This window comes from Aulonocara stuartgranti, assembly GCF_965226115.1.
Source record: "Aulonocara stuartgranti genome assembly, chromosome: 1".
Taxonomy (NCBI): Eukaryota; Metazoa; Chordata; class Actinopteri; order Cichliformes; family Cichlidae; genus Aulonocara; species Aulonocara stuartgranti.
The window spans coordinates 10,548,405-10,573,655 of NC_138939.1; the positions used below are offsets into that span (position 1 = coordinate 10,548,405).

The 25,251-nt window shown below is 39.2% G+C and overlaps 1 protein-coding gene across 8 annotated transcripts in view; it reads right to left on the reverse strand.

Moving 5' to 3' along the window:
• The window catches only part of celf6 (CUGBP Elav-like family member 6), a 171,833-nt gene that overhangs the window by 33,761 nt on the left and 112,821 nt on the right, over window positions 1–25,251 (reverse strand). For 5 of the 8 annotated variants that reach the window (XR_014277220.1, XR_014277221.1, XM_082536061.1 and 2 more), the window contains exons 4-7: window positions 17,850–17,978; window positions 12,278–12,357; window positions 3,216–3,389; window positions 2,171–2,318 (exon numbers count right to left, since the gene is read on the reverse strand). Coding sequence is in view for 3 of the 8 variants with exons in the window: in XM_082536061.1 (XP_082392187.1) it covers window positions 2,171–2,318; window positions 3,216–3,389; window positions 12,278–12,357; window positions 17,850–17,978 (531 nt within the window). In the remaining 5 variants the exon portion in view is untranslated. The remainder of the gene's footprint in view (window positions 1–2,170; window positions 2,319–3,215; window positions 3,390–12,277; window positions 12,358–17,849; window positions 17,979–25,251) is intronic. The other 3 variants (XR_014277217.1, XR_014277218.1, XR_014277219.1) reach the window with 3 other exon arrangements.

Genomic DNA, 25,251 nt, shown 5'->3' on the forward strand with positions numbered 1-25,251 from the left:
ACGTATCAGTACATTTCCATATTTTTATTTCTATGAAAAGAAAGCTGACACTTGCGAGACTTTATCAAAGGTGTAAGCATCACAGCAGATACCTTTGTGTCAAAGTAGCCGAGGAGAAAACACAGAAAAGCATGAAGGCGACTTTCCTGGCCTGGGATTTTATAGCAGATAACCTTAAAAATATTCTCCAGTAGATCAAAAACAAAACAAAACGTAATCAACATATTAACATTACCTAATGCTGCTGAAGTGAAGCAAAGCAAAGTTACAGAGGTTTTATTAGAGACACGGCTAAGCCTTTTGCAATTTTGCATAATTTTAAAAAGTTTAAATTTGTTCAGTAGCCTATTGAACAGCAGCAATGAGGCTTGTGTCAGTCAGTACCATAACATTGACTCCGCCATGCTCAACAGATGATGTAGTATGACTTCCTGGCACTTTTCTCTTTCCATCATTCTGGTAATCTTAGTTAATCTAAGATTTTTTGCAGAGCTGTGTAGGCTCTTCTAAATGTTTTCTGACAAAGTCAAATCTGGTCTTTTTGTTCATGAGTGTCAACAGTGTTTGATAAAGGTGTCTCTTTATTGTAGACTTAATTATATGGCTCCTTCTTTAAGAGCGTTCCTGACTGTACAAGATGATGTCAGTGTTTTCCTTTATCAAGGAAGGTTTGGCTTGGTTTGACTGAACATTCAGTTTTCAATTAAAAAAAAGCACTTAGTCTAGATGCACGCTCAATCATCCAGGTAAGGAAATCCCAGAAAGTTGTTTCTGTTTATGTGGACTTTGTGTTTCAGTGGGAGAAAATGCAACATTTGCCATTGAAAAAACAATGTTCAGCACAGAGTCATATCCTTCTGGGAATGACTGTTGATTTGGCCACTCCTAAAGTTTTGCTGTATCAGTTTGTTTTGGGAGTTTTTCAGATTAGTGAGTATTCCTTTGATTGCAATGTCCCTTTGGACCTTATTTTTGGATTTCTAGTAAACAGTTGCCAAAAGCAACTTTAAAACTTGGACTCAATCACAGATCTTTCGTCTGCGTAATTTTTCATAGAAAAACAAGGAAATATTCTCACCTGGCCACGAAACTGCTTGTTAGTCAATTATCCACTTACATTTGAGCCTTTGGAAATGGGGGGCTTTGTATACAGAATGGCTGTAATTCATAAACAGTCATTTAACAATATTTTAATACAAATTCAAATTTGTATCAAAGCTGAAATTCTGTATTTCACTCACATCTTGTTTTTTTTTTTATTTGTGTACAGATGCAAAATGACAAAAACTGTTTTTGTCCAGATACATATAAACCTGCAAGTCTACTGGATGTAGAGACCTGTGTCTTTTTTTTCATACCAACTTTCCTCCTTGCGATGATATTCCAAGTTTGTCACCTTGTCGGTGCATTTTTATGCTGATGGATTTTTATTATTTTTCTTATCTAGGTGAAGGGCATTTAAGTCATGTAGGATTATGTTTTATAGGCATTACCTGGAATATGTAGGCCTTGTGGATTACAAATGCCAGGTACAGTGTCAAGCCACTTTATTTAATACATTTGCAATGACCCTGTCTTCAGGCAGCCTGCCTACTTAGTGTCGAGCCATCAAAGCTCCTCATGACAAGGGCCAAAATGATAGTTCAGACTGGGGTCCAGGATTATCTCACACAAATCTTTGCTCTTATATTGTATAAGCCAAGGACTCTGCATCCAAAGTCATCGGATTGGCTGAGTTCCCAGAAAACACTGTCATAGAGACACAGAAGGAAGGAGTGACAGACAGAAAGAAAATGAAAGATAATGTGAGAGAAGAGGAGAAAGAGACTCTATAATGTGGCTGCCAATGAGTGTAAAGGAATGCTGTACATCTTCTCCCATCATGCCTCACTCAGTACAAGGCTCTTCTTCCTTTAATTCAACAATGACAGTGTCTGCCTTAACCCAGAAAATGGGACCTATATCTTAAAAAATGTAACAAGGGCAAAACTAGAAAGGCCTTGAATGAATATATTACTACTGCTTCTATAATTCTTGCTAATGATGAAAATGTTCCAGGGCAGGAGTGAAAAATGAAAAGAAAAGTCCTGAATGGCTGTATATGTGTGCTTTTGCACATGCCTCTGCTCTTGCACCCTTACCAGCTAGTAGTGTGTGTGTTAATGTATACCTGAGGAAGGTGTCATGGGAGTAGCCACCAGGCCGTTGACATTGAAAGCTGCCATTTGCTGCATTTGTGCGGCAGCGATGGCTGCCATAGGGTTCAGGTAGGACCCTTGTGTTGCTGCCATCAGGGCTGCTTGCTGTTGCATCATCTGCTGTAGGATTAAAGAGCAGTGGGGAGAGGGCGAATGGTGGGAGGGATGGAAGGAAGGACAGAAAAGGAAAGTAGGGTGAAATAGCCGCAGGATCAGAGCATGTTTACTCTCACATCTCTGTTTGCTTGGCCAATGCCTTGTTCTTGAACAGAGTGGTTTGTGTTGCCCTGCAGCTTTGCTTCCCAGCTCCTGTAAAACTGCATTGGCCTTGTGCTTATTATACAGAAACAAAAGGGTATGTGGTGAAATGAGTTTGAGAATATGTATTTGTATATGTACTGTATATGTATAAGTGTGTGAGAGGAAAAGAGGGACAACAGTGGCAGAGTTAGAGGAAAGATAGTGAGTGGGCGATTCTCACCTGTCAGGGTGAGCTGTTAGCTACTGTGTGAGTGTAAAATCTCACAGACTCCTAACTCAGGCTGTGACTTTCATGTGTGAATATGAAATGGGGGTGGGAAGGGCTGACAGAGAAAGGGGTGGGGTGGGGGGAATCGATGTGGGATGTTAGTAATAACGTGCACCTCTGTCTGGGTAAAAAGAAATGTGTAAGAAGACGAAAATGTTAAAAAGGCAAGCTCGCATTTGCAGTCTAGATTCACAGGCTGAGTCAGAAAATGCAGGAATGAAAAATGAATATGTATGCAAGTAAAACAGTGTAGTGCTGGGCATATGTGATTAACAGCTTCCCTGGACAAACAAGGGGATAAAAAGACAATATAAAAAGCAGCGCTGGATTTTTTCTTAAGCCACTTTAATTTGGGATTCTTAACAGCTATTTGATAGTGTAAATCACTTAAGGAACCATTCACTGGGAGTGCCACATGCCTAGTGGGAGAGAGTGTGAGTTCAAACCTCAAATCACAACAGTTTTTGTTTTCTTTTTTTAAAGCTCACCGTCTCCTCCCCCGCCGGGCTGAGACTTACAGCATGAGAGTAGGCGCCATAGGCCCCAAACTGGATGGTCATAGGACTGAAGATGCCGAGCTGGCCTGCCATCTGGTGCATTCTGCGCAGGGTTCTCTCCTTATCAGTGTCGGCAAATTTGACCACCAGGCTCGACGAGGCACCCTAGAGGGGAGATTTACAAGGTTGATTAAATAGTCAACTTTGAAATTAAAAATACTTTTGTAGCTATGCTTTGATTTTTTTTACATTTTATTTTGGTATGCACCCTATTGTTAGCCAAAACTCGCTGTATAAATGTTATAAATTCATGATAAACTTGAAAAGACAAAAAGAACTGCAATTTTTTATATAACTACAGCAGTTCAAGAAGTCGTTGAACTGCAGTTGTTTTTAACCTGGAACAGTTTTTACCTGGAACAGTTTAAATATGATCTGGGAACATCTGGCAACCCTTAAAAACAAAGTTTTCAATCCCATATATTGCATTGTCATAGTTCATGATACTTTTTTAACAGTATTTGTTTCCCATGGGGAAATACCTAAAAATAAAAAGTACATTTTAATAAATGTCCAAACCTTTTTTTCAATTAAAACACGAGTGTGGATTCCCTGTGTGAAACAAGAGAACTGGTGCAACTCATTTCTGTCATTTAATGTCCAGTGCACATCATACTCAAGCCTTTAAGAACTCATATCTCTAAACCAAGGAGGCCACTGGAATTAAAAATTCCCCTCATATGACTGCAGTCATTTAGCTGTCAGCATTAAATGGAAAAGAATAGTGAGTGATATTTGCTTTTGTGAACTTTCTAACTCTGCTGTATACACTGAAAGTGAACTGTGATCCTAACCAGATCCCACAGGAGTCCAAGTCCCCCACTGGTGAAGCTCCACTGAATACAGCACCGGGTAATTAGGTCTGACAAAAGCCTTCGGCATGTGGAGGGCGAAGTATTGACTAATGGCTCTGCCTTATGGCAGATATAGTTCTGTATTGATGTCCGCGCTCCTGAGTTTGCATCCAATTAAATCATTTGAGAAACAGAGACCAGAGTCAGTTCCTCATGCGACACTCAGGCAAGAAGAGAGAGAGAGACTGGGGAGGGGGGGTATGTCAGGCAAAGAAAACAGCCACATACACTGTCAAGAGAACTAGTCTCCTATTTAATTACAGGCAGTGCATGCTGGGAAAGAGCACGGAGTACCACCAGGACAGAAGGACAGAGACAGCCAGGGGGCAGTCAGGATATGATTAGTAAGATCATAAAAGCAAAGTCGCGGTGAGAAAAGGACTCCATAATCACAACTTGGATTCATCTTTCACAAAATGTCTCATCCTGACAGGGTCAGTACAAATTCGGGCTTTGATTTAAATTTCCATATTTTCTTGAGTTATAGAAATCAAAAATGTGAGCTGCATAGGACACACAAAGATAAGGTTGATCAGGGTGAGTGATGCTGCGTACACCCGTTTCTTGTAAATGATTTCATGGGACTTTTTGTATCATATACTGAAGTTGACAAAGGTAGACCAAACTGTTCTAAAGATTCAAATTTAAGCTTAAGGTACCATTTACAAAAGGAATGTTTCCAAAGCAGAGCTACACCAACAGATAATCATAGAAATAAACAAAATTCCATCTCGTGAATTTTGCAACTATATAGTACAAAAGTGTTTATCTTGCTGTAGTTGAGCTTTACTCTATGCTATTTCAAAGCAATTCATGCAAAAAGTGTGTCCTATTTTTGTAAGTGCCTCATGAAATTTTAAACAGTAACAGATAAGCGATAGTGCCATTGAGAGGGCAGTTTGCCAGGGTTTTCACATGCTTTCTTTGGTCAGTTATGACTGCTGAAATAAATCTTGCATAATGCGAAGTTCATATATTTATCCAGCCTACACGCAACATTTATTATTGATTTTGTGCAATTCCCTAAAGTCAGTCACCGTTTTCTTAAACGCTATCCTCCCCTCGGCACTATTTCTTGCCTTTGTAAGTCTATAATTTTCTGTATAAAATATAACTAATATGTACTGTAAATATCTATTTAGGAAATGCAAAATGAAATAAGTTCTTTTTGTTTGTTTGTTTTCTTTGCAAACTATTTGAGGATGTTAACATTTTCCTATAAACATTGTACAAACACATCCAGGAGAAAATGTTGGCTCCAGCTAACTGTGAGAAAGAGGCTGGAATGGTGGAAGGAATCAGCATGGACCCCAGGGACAGTACATCTCAGATGGGATCCTATCAGAGCCAGCCAGCACCCTACCTCAGGCCAGAGGAGACCCATCTGGTGTTTCTCCCTTGATGCCATTTCAATTAGTTAAATCAATACGCCGACATGGCGCCGTTAACGGCACAGTTTTTCCCTTTCTAATTGCATTTCATTCCACCTTCTGACCTCTTTCTGTTCTTTCTCAACTTTGTGGGCCAATTGAAGGGACTGGGCTGTTGGATTTAATGAGGCTGGCACTAAGCAAACATCTTCCTCGAGCGTTGTTGCTCAAGTTTGCCTACAGCACAGGGGCTTGGCATTTAGATTACATTCATTTTCTGCTTTGTGTATCTGTGTATTCTTATATTCATTTAATACCTCATGAAGAATGCATTGTGATCATCGGGACTGTGAAAGCCCGAGGCTCCCTGTACTCACTGCGCCGTGACTCAAGATGAGGCGAGTTTGGCCTGGTCTCGTTTCACCCAGCACAGTGTTTTGTTATAGACGACAGCACGGGAGGAGAACCACTCTGCAACGTCTGCATAGTCTGCGCGTAGCCTTGGCACTGGCGTTAAAGCAGTACAACAGCCTCTGCAGGTGTTTTCATTTCTGCCGCTCATGTCAGAGCCAAGCATTTCCGACTTTCATAGTATAAAAGCCAAGGAAAAAAAAAAAATCTTACCCTCACCTCTGAACAGGAGAATTACATATCCTCACATCTCAAGGCAACTAGATCCAAGATCTAATCAAAAAGGCAGATTTCAGTGTGATCCCTTACAGATTAAGAGTGTCTGTCTACATGAAGAAAGAATAGTATCTGGCCAGGTAATGAAGGAACAGGTGGTGGCAAGCAACAAGCACTGGATGCAAAGCAGCTACTCCTCACTGGTTGCAGAAAATCACAAGCTGACAAACAAACAGAATAATAACCTCGACCAGCATGACTCCTTTACCTGGAGAGAAAATGAATTTTCCGAATTTGATAAGGGCCAACAGGGAGCCTTCACTTTTGACAGGTACAACTAAGGAATTTGTCACAGGTTCAAAAACGAATCTAATTTCTTGAACAATGCACTTGACTTGTGAAAATCTCCTATATTGGATTTTGTATAGGTCACAAAATGTGTAGATGGAAAAATACACAATGGTAATTGAGGGATTAGAATGCAACTACACCGGTGAAATCGCATTATGCTTTTATCTCTGCATTATTGTGATACAAAGACGCCAGTGTTAAGTGTCTACAAAAATGGAAAAAGACACATATCGTCAATCCTTTACAGACACTTGAAAACAACAATAATAACAATGCAGTATAAAAACAGTTTCAATAAAGGGAAAACTGGAATTTCAAAAAGCACTGTAATGATTGGCCACTAACTCACTAAGAACCATTTTTTCTTCACATTATTCACTAATTTTGAATAATAAGTAAGACTTTCACAGTTGTCTCAGCTTTCTACACTTGTAACTGACTCAAAATTATGAATTGTGTATGTAAAAAAAAAATGAGAATAAAAATAAGTAAAAACGCTAAAAGAAGCTTGTTTGGTAATTGGATGGACCTCTGTGGGCTTTACTGTATGTGGCTGGATCGGTATGCACATTTTGTCCATAAATAACAATTTTTACCTTTCATTTGTAAGGAGCACAAAACAAAACTGCACCAAATGTGGTACAGTATGTCAGTTACAAGGGTTTTTACCGTGGATTTTTGTTTCAAGCTTTCTGTGTCGCAGGGACAGTGTTTTCTGGCTTGGTCTTATCTCTCATTAATCCAGAACTACATTATAATATCATACACATGCACACTCTTGTTTCTGCCAACAGTACCGAGCTCCACAGGTTCTGTCAGCCACACTGTGATACCAAACATGACAATGTCTGCAATTTGCTGGGTGTTGTTTGCCTGCCCCTGGCTTTGCCATTTGAAGTTTTGCCACCTGTGTCTCTGCAGCCTTCTAGTAATTCAACAGCTGAACCGACGAGAATGCCAGTTCTGTGCTCAGTCATATTTTAACTTAATTTTGAGAGCACCTGCAATCTGCAATGAACATCAATTAAAGCTATGATCCAATCTATCGGCAGATGCCCTTAGGTGACATCCCTTGCCCTTAAGCTTCATTAAAGCCATTTGTTTTGGGCCAGTGTTTTTTGGTATTATTTATAGCACGTGTGTGTGTGCCAGGTAACACAGATGCTGTAGTGAGAACATTAAGAGGAAAAGGGAGACAGAGTGAGAGAAAAATCTTTGTTCAAGGTTCATCCAGACCTCACAGCTGGCAGGAGGCAGTGAGCATAGCAACCCACTCTCTGAATCCTACCTCCTGTTAGTTAGTTGTTGACGACATGTGGCAGTAATATTATCCAAATTAACTGCATCCCCCATTGGTACCAAAGCCTTAGTTGGATACTAATGGCCACCTTGCCTATTAATCTGAGAGGAAGCTGGATTTGGGCAGAGGCGGACAACAGGTGCAGGGATAGAGGGAGAAAGATATGGATAATATAGATTATTAATGAACAATTGGATCTCTTGATCTGCCCCAGGTTTATTTGGGGCTCCATATGTTGCCTTGGACAGTTTATCTGCAACAGAGCTCAGGTTTGTTATTGACATGGTCTAATGCGGCTGCATTTGTGAAACAAAGTAGACATCATACACAAACTGTGCAAAGGTAGCCAGCACGAGTTAAACTTGTTGAAAAAGAAAGAAAAAAAAAACATCCTATTGCTACAGTCAATTATGTAAACTTTCTAGTTTCTCTACAAGATATTTTAAGTAAAGACAAATATTTTGATTAGAATCAAATTTCAAAAACAGTCCCAATATAAGTACAATTGATCAATACGCAACATGACTTTTTTTGGCTCTCGACCCGCAACCCAGTGAATTTTGACACTCGATATATATATGCCACAATGTTGGTTGCAAACTATATTCTCACGCAAAGTTAAAACATCTCCTCCACTTATTTCCCTTTTTCACTACTTCAATGTAATGCAAAATGAGGATGCATCAAAAAGATGTGTAAATTAAATCTGGCTTCCAAGACACTATCTGGCTGCCAGGAAGCATCCGTAAATATTTATGGCGGAACATCAGTGAAGTGTGTGAAAGTGCGGATGTCTGCCAGAAAGTGTGTGCATGCTCATGTGTGTGTCCAGCTGTGTAGTACCCAACACACACAGCACTGGCAGGGAGGTGCTTTGTAATTCGTCATTTCTTTTACTTAAGCGTTTTTTGGTAACGTTGTTCAAACCTAACAGAAGCGTATCCAATTCATAATGAACTGCTGTTTGACAAGAGTTACAGGTTTAGTGGTCTCATTCTTCAGCTAAAGAAATAAACACCAACTAATGCTATTTCAGACATTCATCAAACCAGTCTCCCACATTTTACCCAGTATTTACAATTCCTCGCATAGTCACATACGTGGTAATCTATATTTCAGATTACTTTCTATCCGAAGGATGCAAGGTCTTGCATTTGATGTCAGCAACTGTTGTTCTTTGTAATGAGTCAATGGGTGTATTGAGTGTTATACTTATGTAGTTTTCCTATTTCTGTATAATTTTCAACATCAAGTTTTTTTTGATGATTTGATATAAATGAGCTTTTATAAACCTACACAAAAAATAATCTCTCTCTATCCTCATTTATGACCCACAAGACGTTTAGGCAGTTTAGTCTGAAACTGTAGTTAGCCAGCAGTGCATAAAGTGTGATTGCGGGACTCTATAAAAGCACAGAGACCAGTTATAATGCTGTCTCTTATTACATGTCATGTTAAGCCAATGTAATTCAGTTTTGTTTTTACAGCAGTACCTCACAACAACAGTTGCTTCAAGGCATTTCATACGTTCAAGGTAAAGACCCTACAATATTAGACAGAAAATCCCAGCAATGAAGTGTTCCTCTACAAGCACTGGGCAACAGTGGGAAGGAAAAAACTCCCTTTTAAAAGGAAAAAGGAATCCCTTTAAAAAAAAGTTCTAAGAACCACAAGACTGCACCTGAGAGCAAAATGCTCTATTAGTATAATATGATGCTGTGAAGTCCTTAAGATATGATGGGGCCTGATTATACAAGACTTTGAATGTGAGGATTAACTTCTGGATTTAACAGGGAGACAGTGAATATGAGTGAATATGAGAGAAATATGATGCCTCTTTCTGCTCCCTGTTAGTACTCTAGCTTCAATATTTTGGATCAACTCAAGCCTTTTCAGGGATAAGGAACTACAAAAGTTTGATGTATAATTAACAAATGCATGGGTTAGTTTTTTGGAATCACTCTGACACATAGTGTTTAGAATTCTAATGATAATGTCTAGATGAAAGAAAGCAGTGCCACATATTTGTTTAATGTGCATGTTAAAGGATACATGATGATCAAAAGTTACTCTAAGATGACTTGCAGTGAAACTTAGTTTCTTGGTTTATTTGGTGATTTGCGTCATGTGACTTTATATATCAATATAAATGGATATCGTCTGTATAGCTACGGAAATGTATGCAAAGTTTTCTAGTACTATTACCCTAGAGAAGCATATATAACATAAAAATGCTTCAGTCCCAGCACAAAACCCTGTTGAACTCCATGTCATTTTATGTGTGAGAAAAAAACTCCTCGTAGCACATTGCTTTTAATGCCAACAGTGTATTGTAGTCAATGTAGAAAAATAATGCGAACACCAGTACTGAATACTGCACTGAGATCTAGCAGGACAAGCACTGAGACAAACTCTAAATCCTTACTGAAGCTCTTCAGATAAACTGTTACCCTGCAAATGATCACTTAGTTAATTTAAAACAAATCTTTTGAGAGCTTTCAAAATGAAAGAAAGACTGGAAATCAGCCCATAATTAGCTAATTCAGCAGGATCAAGTAAGTTTAAAAAAAAATTAATTCAATTACAGCAACTGTGATGCATAGCCTGTTAATAAAGATAAATTGATCATATGTAAAATCAAAGTACTAATTAATAGCCAGCAATTGTCAGCTGAGGATTGGACTGCCAGGGCTCCGTCTCAATCACTACTGGGATCATCTGGAAACCTAAACCCCTCCAGAATTATAAGGTGGTGATTTAGAGAGATTGGGTGAAGGGCTTGGCCATTTCAGAGGGCTCATCCAAATCGAACGGTGCCATTTAAGGTGGTTTAGGAATCTGACTGAAACTATTAATACTAAGAACTAAAGGAACACAAGGCTCAACATGAAAAGACACTGAAAAGACACAGTACAGAAAAGCAGAATGGCTCCTGGTTTCTTGGAATGACAAATAGTAAAATTTCCTGCCTTTATGGAAGTAGCAGTCTATTTTTGCAGGCAATATAAACTAGTGGAATGTCATTTCCTCTTTAACATATGTGTTGTGTCCTTTAAGGAACAGGTTTTCTAAATAATAATAATAATAATAATAATAATAATAATAATAATAATAATAACTTTATATATTTATTAACAATATGTTTTATTTATTTTAGCTTCTGCAGATAAGCATGGCTACATAATTGTACCTTAAAATGTAATGCTGCTTCCGTTACTCTCTAGATCTCACAGCCACTGCTGCTCCTCTTTGTCTCATGCTGGTTGAGAGAGGAGGGACCAAATTTAAGTATTATTTTACAAAAGTAACCAAATATATTTCTGCTTTTTACATCTTTAGGCAATTTGATCTATAAATAAGCTTGGAAGGTGTATTATTATTGACAATGTAACGTGTCCGCAACCCTGTACTTTGATAGATAATACCCGGGGTTTGATGAGGAAATGTAAAGCCAAAAGTTAATGGAGGGGTGATAAACTGTAAGTGTCTCACAATATTATAAAGGACTTAATGCTGAAATGTCAGGAAGCAGTTAAGGAAGCAAAAGCAGCTTATTAATCTGACCTCATTTTGAAGATCCATCCTAACTCTAGGGTGCTTTTCAATATTATTGACTTACTTGTTAACCTCCCTTCTAGTCTCTGTAATGAGGCTTTCCATGATAAGTGTTTTCAAGTGTTTTAAATATTTAATATTCTTTAACAAAAAGTAGTCCCATGACAGGGACCAAGCTATCACTGTTAATAATTTGAGTTTGATGAGATGTTTTCAAGACATTTCTCCAACACCGTTTAAAGAAACGGACTTTAATCTGTCCTGTTCATATTACAAATGATTCCGTAATCGGTGCATGCGTTACATTTTTGCGGGCAGTTTAACCCTCTCAAGGCAGGCATTGCAGATTTGCAACAGTTAAAAGCTAACAACCTGATTACCCCACATACATATTTTATGAGGTTTTTTTTACTCAGAAGTACCACTGCAGGTATTCTTTTGTGCATTAGCAACAAAAACTTAATTTGAACCTGAGAGGGTTAACTTGTGTAGTTTTTTTCCCCTTTGACTACAAAATGTTCACTAGCACCTTAATAATGGTCCGTGTTTTTTGAATGCATGATAGAGTTTACTACTATATAAAAAAAGAAAATGGAAATATGCTCGGAATTGAGTTTTAAAAGAGGTGCACATTATGCAGTGGGAGTAGTCATGTGGAAAAGAAAAAAACACTTAGTCAGTGGCTGCCTCTTGGCAGGGTAGAAAGTGTCAACAAGTTTACCAGTGTTGTTGTTTTAGACTAGTCTGCCTCAGTGATTTTATAGAACTCAGACCATAGGCAAAACAGAAAAGAGTAAATATGAACAACCTTTGGAAAACTTTCACAGAAAACTGCTCACATCAAGTGTAAAACACAATTGCATGCAACTGTAGTAAATGAACATGACAACTCATGGCAGCAATTATGACAGTACTTGTTATGAGCTTGTTACTCACAGGCATAGTCTGACCACCATGCAAGCTGTTGATGGCGGCCTGTGCTTCTGCATGGCTGGAGAACTTGACAAAGGCACAGCCTGCACAGATAGAAAGAGAGAAAGAGAGGAGAGGCGGGGAGATCAGCAGGATGGCCTTGAATACCATCGTTTTCATGTTATCTGGTTTGTAAATATATTCTGCCACTTGTGTGTTGAGTGCATAACTGAATAAATCAAGCTAATTGTACTAAAGGCATTAGCTGCTTGGAACACCCTGTCTCTTGCCCATTTCTAATTTGACCCCCACCACTTTAGAGCATGGAGCCAAGGCATTTACTATCATGACTTGTTTGTGATTATTAATCTGTTTAATATTTACACATTGTGATTTGTGTGCAGTCACTCATAAAAGAGATTATGATGACAAAGGCATAGCATTATAATCTGCCTATCTAACCGAATCTTTCCTCGAATATAATTTCAGATGAGGGGGTGCTTTGCTCAAGGGACATTCAAATCATCTTAAATCTGTTTTGTAGTTAATACACAAAAGAAAAGTCAACAAAAAAGCTGGCCAGAAGACAAGGAAGCAGGCTTTGGTAGCATTACTCTGGAGCCACATTGCATTAAAAAGTCAAATAATATTAAAAATAATTGAAGTAGATAATATTGCATAGTATTACAACGTGAGTTTTGGAACGCTGCACGACTAAAGCGTATCTGTTAGTATGGTCTCAGTAAGGACACGCATTATATTAATATCATAAAGGGAAAGATGGTGAGCTGAAATGCAGTGGAACTGAAATGTGGTAATTTTGCAGAAAGCCATTAAATGAAACAAGAGCTATTTCTCTAAGCTTTATGGTTGTCATAGACTGCACAGGGTATTCTGTTATGTCCTATTCTTATCCTTGCCTTCAGGTAGCTCATGTGTTAAGTCAAGAGATACCTAATTAACAAACTCATGGATTAATTCTCCCCATTTTTTATTAATTGAGTAGCAGCAGTGTCAAAGAACCAGTCAGGCTTTTTCTGGGTTCAATCCCTGGTTTCTTGTGAACTGCAGATATCGGTTTTAAAATAGTTACACACATTCATATATTCATTCTACATGACCAAAGGAGTGATGATTCTTTTAAACTACAAACACTAATAGGTAGGCTCAGGAGCTTTTTTGTGTCTGGCAGCAATCCATTCACTTCTACCTCTCAGGAGTCAGCTTTGCTTTCCCAACAAACAAATTAATAATTTACTGACAAAATCAAATAGATAGAACTGTGGCAGGACAATTTCCACGTTTACCTCAGGCTTTGCACACACTTTCAAGCCATACAATAAATTGTTAGCACGTGAAACTGTTATGTGTGAAAATGTGGTGAGTAGTAAAGGCCATGTGTTCTGTACAGTCAGTGTCCTCAAAGCTGTATAGATCTACAGAGGCAAAGTGATAAGTCAAACAAGCCCTTGATTCTGTCATAGCATTCTAGCACCCTTTTATTTCACTTGAACCCCCCTCCGGGAAGTGTCAGGAAAGGTCTTCATTTGTCCAGCTGAAATACATCAACTTACTGTGTACCATTTGACTGTAGCTCTGTCTTTTGGAAGAATAAACACATTTAACCTTTGTAGCTTAAATAAAAAGGGATCAGTTTTTTCTCGAAAAAGCCTTCTAGTTTTCTAAGGCAAGATAACTCGCTGCTTGTTCCCTAACAAGGCCAGCATATATTGTGCCAGGGTCACAGTGATCCCGGCAACGTAGCCCAGACAGACCAGACTCTTAACTGCGGGGCTTGCATACACCATCACCAAAGTCATGCTGAACATACAATGTTGTCAAAATTTCCCATCAAAAAATAGTCTGTAGCTTTGCTTTTGCTGACCTAAAAAAAAGTAAAGGGACACGGAGCACAACAACTCGAAAGAACTGGGAAGTGCTACAGCCTCAGAAATTATAGTGCACTGTTGGGTTTTTGAATTTGATGGCTCAGAATGAGTTGGAGAAAAGGGAAAAAGAGAGATTGTATTGCTTTCAAGCGAGAGGATCTGCACTGCCTTTTGAATTCCCGGGGTAATAATATGTATGCATGAATTCCATCCCTCTGGATGGGTGACATTTATAACACAACTTAATTATAGACCTAAAAGCCATCTCTCTATTATTCCTGACAATTCGGGGCTCTATTCAACTCTGGCAGCAAGTGTTGCACTTTGAAAGTACTTTGAGGAGCAGCGCCATAGAGAGATGGATGTTAAACTTCTCGGCCTTTTTATTGGGTGAAGAGGGGTGCTGAAAAGCCTCTGAGTAGCATAAATTTACATCAACAGGGGACAAAGCCTCTACCATGGAACAGATAGCACTGTCAATTTCAAGGTCTGTCTCATTCAAATTACGGGAACCTCATCCCGAGCGAGGCGCCTGGCAAAATAATTTGCCGTAACATCCCGTAATGATTGCATAGGACTGTTGCACGGTGACTGATAGGCCCAGATACCTATATATGAGACCTTTGTCTGGTGGTGGCATTCATAGTTAACATTACTTTACAGTTTCCATTTCATAGCAGTGAAACTTGAAGAGAAATGAATGATCAAGTCTGTGATAATAGAGACAAATAACAAAGCGGGAAAGTATGGCATGTGAAGAGAGACAAAGAAAGAGTTGAGGTGTGGGGTGCAGGAGGGTGAAAAGAAGTGAAAGCACGAATGAGGGAGAAAACTAGCTCCTGTCTGACACAGCAGCACCGGCCTTATTTCATTTTATGTGCTGTCAATCAGCTTGAGGCATCTGAGCAGACAGAAAGAGAGGGAGTCAGATAAGAAGAAAGAGACAGCAAAAGAGGAAACAAGGCAGGGAGAAGGAAAGGTACTGGGCTGCTGGGGCAATGCAGAGCAATAGACCCGGGATTAACAGTGAGGGGAACAGATGTAGACACCGATAGGTGTGTGGTTCAGTATAGCCAGGCTTTCTCTTTGATATACTCAGAAGGCGTTGCAAGATTATCATCCTCTCTCTTTTGCCTTCCCACACATCTCTCACACACATTCAGAAGCTTCATGTAGAAGAATAAATCACAGTCAACAAAAAGAAAAGATGGTAGAGGTTCAGCGCAATATCGTGGGCTTTATTGCTCCAAATTTGGCTGTGAGAGCGAGAGAGACCCATCAAAATTTGATTAGGAGCCTTTTGCACTCTGTGAACAATCACACCTTCATCACATATTTTACAGCCATCTTTAATTTGAACATGCTCTGTTAACCAAATATCATATAAGCCACGGACAAAAATGCATAAGCTGTTCCCGAATACAGGCAAATTTGCCGCACAGTGAGTGACGGCAGCAAAACCCAGAGCCTGGCTGCTTTATTTACAGTAGGGCATTATTGTCCAATGGTGTCTCTGGGGAGGGATGATGGGAATGTGGGAAACAAACATGATTACACCCCTCTGCTTTTCAGATAACAGGACGAACGGGAGGAGGAGAGGAGTGAGCAGAAAGACGAGGTGTTGTGTGATGTATTTGTTGAGTACAAGCACAGGGTGGAGGGAAGCTGCCGTGATGAAGAGACAACATGAGAAGAAGTTCGGGGAGGAAAGAAAAAAGAAGCGAAAGGTGACATGAGGACAAAAGAAAACAAAATACAAAAAGTAGTGAGAAAAAGAACGTGGGAGGAAGGATGTGTTGAGGCACAGTGACAATGATGCATGAAAGGTACGCTTGCGCGACATATAAGAGAGTGGGGAAAAAAACCAAAAAGGGAGGATTATAGACAATGTCAATGAGTGCACCATGGGTGAAGCATGGTGCTAAAAATGTAAAGAGCAGAGGTGTGGACTCGAGTCACATGACTTGGACTCGAGTCAGACTCGAGTCATTAATTTTATGACTTTAGACTTGACTTGAAAAAATGTTCTAAGACTTGTGACTTGACTTGGACTTTTACACCAATGACTTGGGACTTGAATTGGACTTGAACCGGTTTACTTGAAAAGACTTGATATTTTACCCCAAATATAAAATTTAACATGCATATTATATAGAGATTGAAAATGTGACGTCATTCACGGGTAGAACCGCAAAGGATTCTGGGAACTCGTGGCAAGAGGTACTAGCGCACGCAGGCTTTCAATTAAAATCAGTTACACAGCGATAAAAAGAAACACAAAAATGTCAAGAAGCTGTTGTATCATTAACTGCAATAGCCGGTCGCATGACAGCCACGGGAAGCCGACGGGTAAAGAGATCGGTTGTTATCGGATTACGTCGTTGAAGAGAAATTGTTCGAGCCATGTTTCCGAAGTAACAAAGACGCGACTGGATTGCAGCCATTCTAAGACCAAATATAACGTCCCAGAACCCTCCAGCTCACAGGTTAGTCTGCTCCAAGCATTTACACGAAGGTCAGTGTTTTTTAGTAGTTAATACGTCATTTTCATAACATAATTAGTGATATAGGTTACAAGCAAGTCTGGCGCTGAACAGAAATTGTCGCGCTATGCTCCTTTGTTTATTGTGCATAAATAGTGAATTGTCCTGACACAATATTGCGTTTCGCCTCTGTTATTATGGTACATTGACAAAAACATATACTTTTATTCACAGGATAAAACAGGTTTTTTGTATCACTAATTGCCCAGTACGATTACAGCATACAATATTATTGTCACTGCTACATTTCTGTGATGGGTACCAGAAATTATTTCCACTGCTAATTAATTACCGTTGAGCTCAAAGGTCCTATTAATAAACGGTTAATGAATGTGTATTTATGACGACAATTTGTGAGACTGGTAAACTTATGATACGTACGATGGTCTTTCGTTCTACACGGTGCATTTCAAGGTCCTGTACCCATCCGTCGGTAAACTGTACCTGGGCTTGTTGCAGTGACCTGAAGTTACTAAACTTCATGAGTGTATGCACTCACTCCAAGAACCGTATGATTATAAATATGCATATAAATATGCTACGATGAGATAGCTGACTTCATCTAACTAGCAAATGTTGTCCAGGCTACGTTGGTGATACAGTTTTTTTTAATGTGTATGATATTTTTGTCATGCGATTTTAAAGCTGGTCCTACAACCGCATCCAAGAATAACATGCAGCTTATCTCAGAACTGTCGGTGAAAATTATTCTTGGAGCTAAGTTTAATTGAGCTGCATTTTAAAGAGGTGCAATTTCACAATTTGTGTATATTTTCTACGTTCACTTTTGTCATGTGTTGAGAAAAACACAGATTTAAAATTACATGGTCTAATATTTACATTTAGCATATAACTGCAACATTATTTTTTCGTTGTTTTTTTTTTAAAGACTCGAAAGGACTTGAAATTCAAAGTTTCAGACTTGTGACTTGACTCGGACTTTTACACCAGTGACTTGAGACTCGACTCTGACTTGCCTGACATTACTTGAGACTTGACTTGAGACTTGAGGATAAAGACTTGAGACTTACTTGAGACTTGCAAAACAATGACTTGGTCCCACCTCTGGTAAAGAGTAGAAAGTGAAATAGAACACAAAGACAGAAGGACTAAGAAAAACGGAAGAAGGGGGTAAAAAAGAGTTGGAGGTGTGTGGGCTCTGACCCTTACTGGCCCCATCAGGCCCTCGGAGGACGGTGCACTCCTCAATCTGGCCGAAGGTCTCGAACAGCCGCCGGACATCATCCTCACTTTGCTGCTTGCCGAGCATCCCAACAAACAGCTTCCTGTCTTCTAGATAGGAAGAGAGAAAAGGGAAGGAAGAGGGTCGAGGGAGGGTGGAATAGAGGAGAGAAGAGAGATATGGTACAGCTGATGGCACCGTTCTGCAGAGCTGAAAGGAACTTGTGAAACTCAAACCCCCCTTTTATCAGCAGTCTGCCGTGTTGTTGTGGCTGCTGCTGCTGTTGTTATTGTTGTTGATCTTATTGTTCTGTGGTGTGCTACCCCACCCTGGTATGAATGAGATATATTCTTGTTTCCAGTGAGCTATTCAAGTCTGCCACAGTGATGCTTGATACAGATGACGCTTGGAGCGGTGTGGGTTTCAGGTAGAGGTAGAAAGAGAGCAGGAATGTTTTGCTCAGCTAGAGAAACTGTCAGATCGCCTGGTTGCAAACTTGAAAGGGAACACGGAGCAAGAACATGTTATTACATTTTCTCATCACCAAAGCCATAAGAATTATATTACACATGAGTAAACTATGTCAAGGGTCGCCAATGAATAATATGAAATTTTTTTTATATTTTAAAGGTCTTTCTTGAAATCCAGTGTATTTAAAAAAAAGAGTGTTTTTCATTGTGCACTATTCATTGTTTTCTCTACCAGTTCCTGTTTATTTGTACTATACTTAAAAGAAAAAAAATGACAATTCAGCTCATGATATTTTATCACCATGAACGATTCTTAAGTTTGGGAAGCTAAAGCTATGAGACATTAAGAATTAAAAAGAATTAAATGAATAAATAAGATCACATTCAGTGATAGTGCCCATTAAAACAATGGCAGGTGTGATTTAGTAGGATTTTATTGTGAATAATTTGAATCACAGGTTCCTATATTTGCCATTTTTTAATTTCATTTAATTTCCCACAAATAAGAACTAGTACAAGATAAATTAAGATAGCACAATATATAGACAGAATTGGTCTCCTTAAAATGAATGAACACAGTACTAAACACAGCAGAAAGTACTGAAAAATATTTCTGTTGATGCTGTTGTGGTGCAATTAAATAGTCTCCTTCATATTACTGCCCAGCGTCAGCTGGGATAGACTCCAGCCCCCCACGATCCTGAACTGGATAAATGGTTGAGAAAATGGATGGATGAATGGAAAATTAGGAAATTCAAAAAGACCTATGCCAACTGCAGAAAAAATGAAGCTATCATATCAGCACTAGACATGAATCCTGGAAAGATCAGGGCATCAGATCTATCAAACTGTTTGTACAAAGTCAGAAAAAAGTCCTGTGTGAATGATAATAATAATAATAATGTGAAACAATCCTGACTGTACAGTCAAAACCTTAAATCAAGCACGATTTAACATCTTTATCATCAAACATTTCCTCAGCAAATTTATTGGATTCTCCTTATTACATTTGAAGGGCAACTTCACCTAGCAGTCTCACTGTGCCCTAGCTGATATCCAGAAGGAGGCACTCACATTCACATGTATAGGCTCTATACCACTAAACTTTAGCCAGTCAGAAAGCTGGATTTTTCTAATTAATCTTCCTGGTGCCCTGGCATTAGACAGAGCATTCATCTTCTTTACATCTTTTACATTATGCATCTCCTATTCCACCGTGTTGTGGAATGAAATGGCTACTAGCAAGAACCTATCGCCAGAACTGATGGAAAGTGGCAGGAAGAGGAAAACGAGTTTATTGGAAATGACACTGTTGATCTTCAACGTGAGTCATTTGACTGGTAGGGGGCGGGTGAGGAGCGAGGAGGAGTGGAGGGTGAGAGCATCACCTGGGCCTCAACAGATGTGACGCCTCCTGTACCTGCCAGGCCCCATTAGACGCAGCTGTTCTAAAAATAAAGCACCAGGGCTTCCTTTTTGCAGCGGGGAAATCGGATCCTGTTCCATTCCTGTAAAGTTCAAATGAGACACATGCCTGCTAGCCGCTTGGCCACACAAATGAGCACCTGCATAATCAATAAGGCTACGGTAGCTGGTCTCCACTGCTGGTGTTGTAGCAATGGTGCCAGTTCATGTTCCTATAGTCACGCCTTGCACAGTAGGATTTCTTAAACCCACCAGCTGAGTCTGATTTTTTTTACTGTTCATTAATGTGTCTCCCCTGTTGGACCTCTAGGGTCGGAAATGAGAGACAGCCCTGAGGAGATCACCACAACGACTTACATCAACTGAAATTTAGCAATGACCAAAAGGCGTAAAGACGTCTATGGTTCTGGGAATCAGTCAGTCATTGCTGAACAGGTGGTAGAGAGTGAAATGGGGTCAACCCCTGTCAATGGCACCAAAGGTGAAAGTGGTACACGTCCAAGAGACTTTGCCATGTGTGTCCCCTCCATCTTTCAGGTTTTTACTGAGGTGTCACTGTTACAACTTAAATGGGCAGAGTGCAGTTTTACAGGCCTCCTGCAGTGTGTTAATGTTTTGGGACAAAAGTCTCATCTCGGCCCTGGCCCGAGGAGATCTAATGGCGGCTTTACAAGGCTAATTAACAAGCCATGAGCGAGGTAATGAACTTTCCAAATGTGCTGGCAAACGCAAAAATAAATTACACCCCAGTGAAGGCATTAAAGGAAGTGTGAGTGTACTTCTGAGCCTTCCTTTGGGAGAGCCACAGTGAGAAAATGAATTTGGAGCTGCTATCTTTTCATTGCCTGACCTAAGTGTGTCTCAGTCGGCCCACTGCATGCCCTGGCCAGTGTATAGATTGCTATTAATTAGTCCACTTTGCACCTGTCTCCAAAGCAGCTCTTATTGGATTTTGCAAGTTCCCACTCATCTCCTATGGCCACTCGCAAGCCTTAAATTGGCATTTTATGAATATGAATAAATATCTCGTAATGCACCCTCTGCACAAGGAGATGATTCCATGACTCTAAATGAGTCCAATGAGTTATCTGTTAAAAGGGGCAAGCGGAGGAAAAAAAAATACTCCTGTGTAGTAGTCATGTATTTGCATTAAGAGGGTCAAGGACTTTCCTATGGAATTGACTGAGATGACAAAAGTGGGGGGAAAAAATCATTACACTGACTGACCTCTTTGTATTATCTCTCATTGAGAGTGGCTCATCTTATCCTTCTAACGGAGATGAGCCACACAGCTGGAGAACATTTGTGCTCTACAACACTTCTCTGCTCTTCTATGAAGAGACCTTTGTAATCTGTTCTTTAAACAACTACTTTAATATCTTGTACAAATCCATGCATTGTTATTAAGACATGTATTTACATAATTTAAATCACATTTAAATAATATTAAAACACGTCTTAAATGGAAAACTAGATTCACAGATACATATTTAGCACTTTTCCACATGCTTGTTAGCATTCTTGCCCTTTTGGCGTATGTGTATACTTGTTGTCATGTGATCAGAGGTAAATTGATGTTTAAATGAGTCCACTATGAGTGCTTACTTGTGTCCTCTAACACACACTGTCATTCCATACATTTCTGTTTTCCTTTTTCACCCCAACACTTGACTGGAAGTGGGAGCAATTGTGTGGAAAATGGCTCCATGTCAGTCTCCAGCCATGTCCACAGTAAGGTGGCATGTGGACAGCTCCATTTCATGAATGCAAATAAAAAGGGAGATGAAAAAAAGTTATCAAAACACTACTGACATCTGACAATTGCTTGTCTCAGGAAGCCTTTTCATTTCAGCACCCGGTATATTAAAAATTAATGGATTTTGCACAGATGCCATATGCTGTCAGGACTGATGCTTCTCTCTCAGGAATAAAGTGCTACTTGTGTTGTAGGCTGCAGTATATGCATATAGATTTTGTCTTTTCCCCCTTTGTCTCTGTTGCTCTCCGTATATATTTCTCTTTACCCTTTATTGTCATCCCTCACCCTTGCCTGTCTCCCCAGGCAAAGAATCAGTTGCTCTGAAGTCTACTTTTCAAAAGTTTCTGCTTTTGTTTGCCAATAACGTGAATATTCTCTTTAAAGAATTACTCTCTTGCTCCTGTGTAGTGGTAAATATTTCTTTTTTTTCCACAGTTCTATCACTTATTGCCCGTTGGCAGTATAGTCAGGGAAGCTTGCTAGTTGTAAGTGTTCAGAAAGCACGGACAGCTGCATCCAACGATAAAAGATGCATGCTAGTCCGCTGGGTGCATTTCAAATGCAGAGTAATGTTCCAGGCAGCACAACAAAGAAGTTGTGCTTCTTATGGACTCATTAGAAAAGCCTGATGCTGGTACGCTGCTGCCTGGGAGGCCTGCCACCAGACACGCTCGCATATGTAGGCGTGCAGACTGGGTGCACAAAATGTTGGGAACTGCTGCTTAGTATAGAGTTAGACTTGGTTTGTAATCATCTGTGTATTTCCCTGTTGTGTAAATGCTACTGGGGCATGCCTGAAATCAAAATTGGCCATTTGCTTTCAGAATAAGCATTTTAGATTATTAACATTAAATATTTATAGAACATGGAGGGAAAAAAATCCTAAATAGTGACTTGTTAGATACATTCACTGTTGTTAAAGGTACCATTTTCTTATGTAGCGGTGTTTTAACTCTCTAACAATACTTTTATACCCTTAAAAGACTGAATTTCCCTTGAAGTTACATAAGGGACTAATACAAATTCACCTTCTACAACTTTTCTAGTTACTTAGTAGACCTGTTATTAAAGAAAAATGTATAACTTGCAATCTTATAGAGATAAATCAACGTAAGTAAATAGGCATGAATTTTAAAAAAATACAGGCGAAATTGCTACACATCTTAGAGCTACAGCTAGATCTTCCTATAACATGCTGCCAGGTGATATAAGGCAATGTAACTTCCCCCACCCAAGATTACAATTACTAGTCTTGCTGACATTCCAAATGTTTTTCAGTGTTATGGATATACTTGCATTTTAATAACTTCCTATTTTTTAGATGTTACATACTTTGCCTTGCCCTCTTCTGGATTTCTTGTTATGGCCGTTCATCCAGGTCCCGAAGCAGCAAAGAAGCCCCAGACCATCTTATTACCGCCACAATGTTTGAGTTGGTTTGGTGTTCTTTTTATGAAACCCTGGGTTAGTTTTATGCCAGACATACTGTAACCAGACACAAACCTTACAAAAAGTTCAGCTTTTGTTTCATTAGTCATCAGAAGATTTTTCCAAAACTCTTCGAGCTCATGAAGATCATGATGTGTTTTGGCAATTGTGACAAATGTTTGTGTTTTTTGTCAATTCTTTAGATGTTGTTATGGATTCTTTTGTGACCTCCTAGATGGGCCGTCAGTGCAGTCTTGGAGTAATTCCTGGGAAGGTTCACCACTGTTCTGAGTTTTCTCTGTTTGTTCATAATGGCTCTCACCGTGGTTCACTGGAGCCCCAAAGCCTTAGAAATGGCTTTGTGACCCCAGATGTCAATGACTTTCTTTCTCAGCTTTTTGTTTTAGATTGTGGCTTGATGTGTTTTTTGGGGTCTTTTTTTTTTTAGATCTTTTAACCTACTTCAATTTGTCAGATGGGTTTTATTTAAGTGCCTTTTTGATTCAAGAGATCTGGCAGTAAATGGGCCTAAGAGTAGCTGGGGAAAATGAACTCAGCCATGATTAAAATGTGGTTAATTGCAGTTAATTCATGATTTAACAAGGGGGGGGGGCAGGCAATTACTTTTTCACATAGGTCACTTAGCGATGGTGGTGACTCTCAATGTGGACCCAGTGAAAGCCTAGTGAGAATCAATGAGTAATCAAACCAATAGGTGAAATCAATGATAGAATCAGAATTGCTAAATTCTGATCAGTTCTCATTCCTATTGTGCCACATAATATCATTAAGGAATTACATAAGATACTTTGCATTTAGAGGAACAAATTCAATTAGTTAAAAAAAATTATATACAAAATTAAAATTAATTTAGAAAAAAAAGAAGAAAAAAAGTGTTTTGTAATACCATAAAACGTGGAGGTCTGGAAATTTTAGATTTTAGCTGCTAAATAACTTATTTTAAATTAAAATGATTAATGAGTACCCAAAAAACAAGCAAAGTATTGAGTATTTTCTCCTGTTTAATGTGGTTGAAGGTATTAGATACTTCTAAAATGTTATTTCTCTGTTGTTAAGAGTCAAATTAGGTTGGCAAGGTTGCATAAACAAACATTAAAAACTTGGTTATTTTGCTTACAAGCACAACTTCTCCGTACACAGGTACTTAATATGTAGTTATGACAAAACAAAAAACTACATGCTGTATATCATAAAATCTAATATGTGTTAAAGTTGACTTTTAACTCCTGCAGGTGCCTGATTTATCTCTGTAGATAGGAAAACTTTAGGCTAGTAATTAATTTTCTCCAATAATGTTGCTTTTGTTTGCTTTAAAGCAGGTTTCTGATGTCAATACCTTGGTTTTTTCAGACTGTTCCACAAAATCACCTAGTAGTGCTTTGTATTCCTCCAAATGTCACTTATATGTCCAGTCAGTGCAGAAGAATCAGATTATTTATGTAGGTGGCATAACCCAGAGTTGCACTGAAAGTCTGAGGTGTATAACAGGAACAGCACAGTCCCTTGTGGAGCTGCTGTACTACACATCACTAAATCAGACAAAACACTGGCCAGTCTCACATACTGGGGCCTGTCTGTCAGGTAGTCAGTAATCCACAAGATGTGGGGAAGGTTGCTTGACATTTCATGTAGCTTCTCCCTCAGTAGCTGCTACTGTAGGAGAAGATACAAAAGTTACATAAAATGTGTTGAACACACACACACACACACACACACACACACACACACACAGATATATAAGCTTCTTCTGGGCTATACTCTCAGCAGCATATTAAACATATCAGGTCCCCATAAGGAGAATCATGTGCTAACAGCTGTCTAAATGACTCGGGTAAAGTTTGTAGCATGCATGCTTGTTGTTTTTGTCTGCTTCCATTTGTCTTTGCACTAGGATGATGTCGGTGTAAATGTGCAGTCATATTTGTTCCCATCAATTGAGCATTGCGTGGCACATCCGACATACTGTTTTACTTTTGTCCATGACGCGCTTACCATCAGGGTCATGCTTCACATGAAAACCAAGATAGTTCCAAACGCCAGATCTGAATGAGGGTGGGTGTGTGTGTGTGTGTGTGTGTGTGTATGTGTGTGTGTGTGTATTACCTTGCCTGTGACATAGATCCAGTAATGTTGCTACCTAAGCCTTCCTCTTAATGTGAGTGAGAGATACATAACTGAAGCCCATGTTGACGTGGATGTTTGGGCCATTAAGGAATCAAGATATACTGATAAAAAGTAGACTACTGGAAGAACGCAAACATGTACAAGGACTGTCAACAT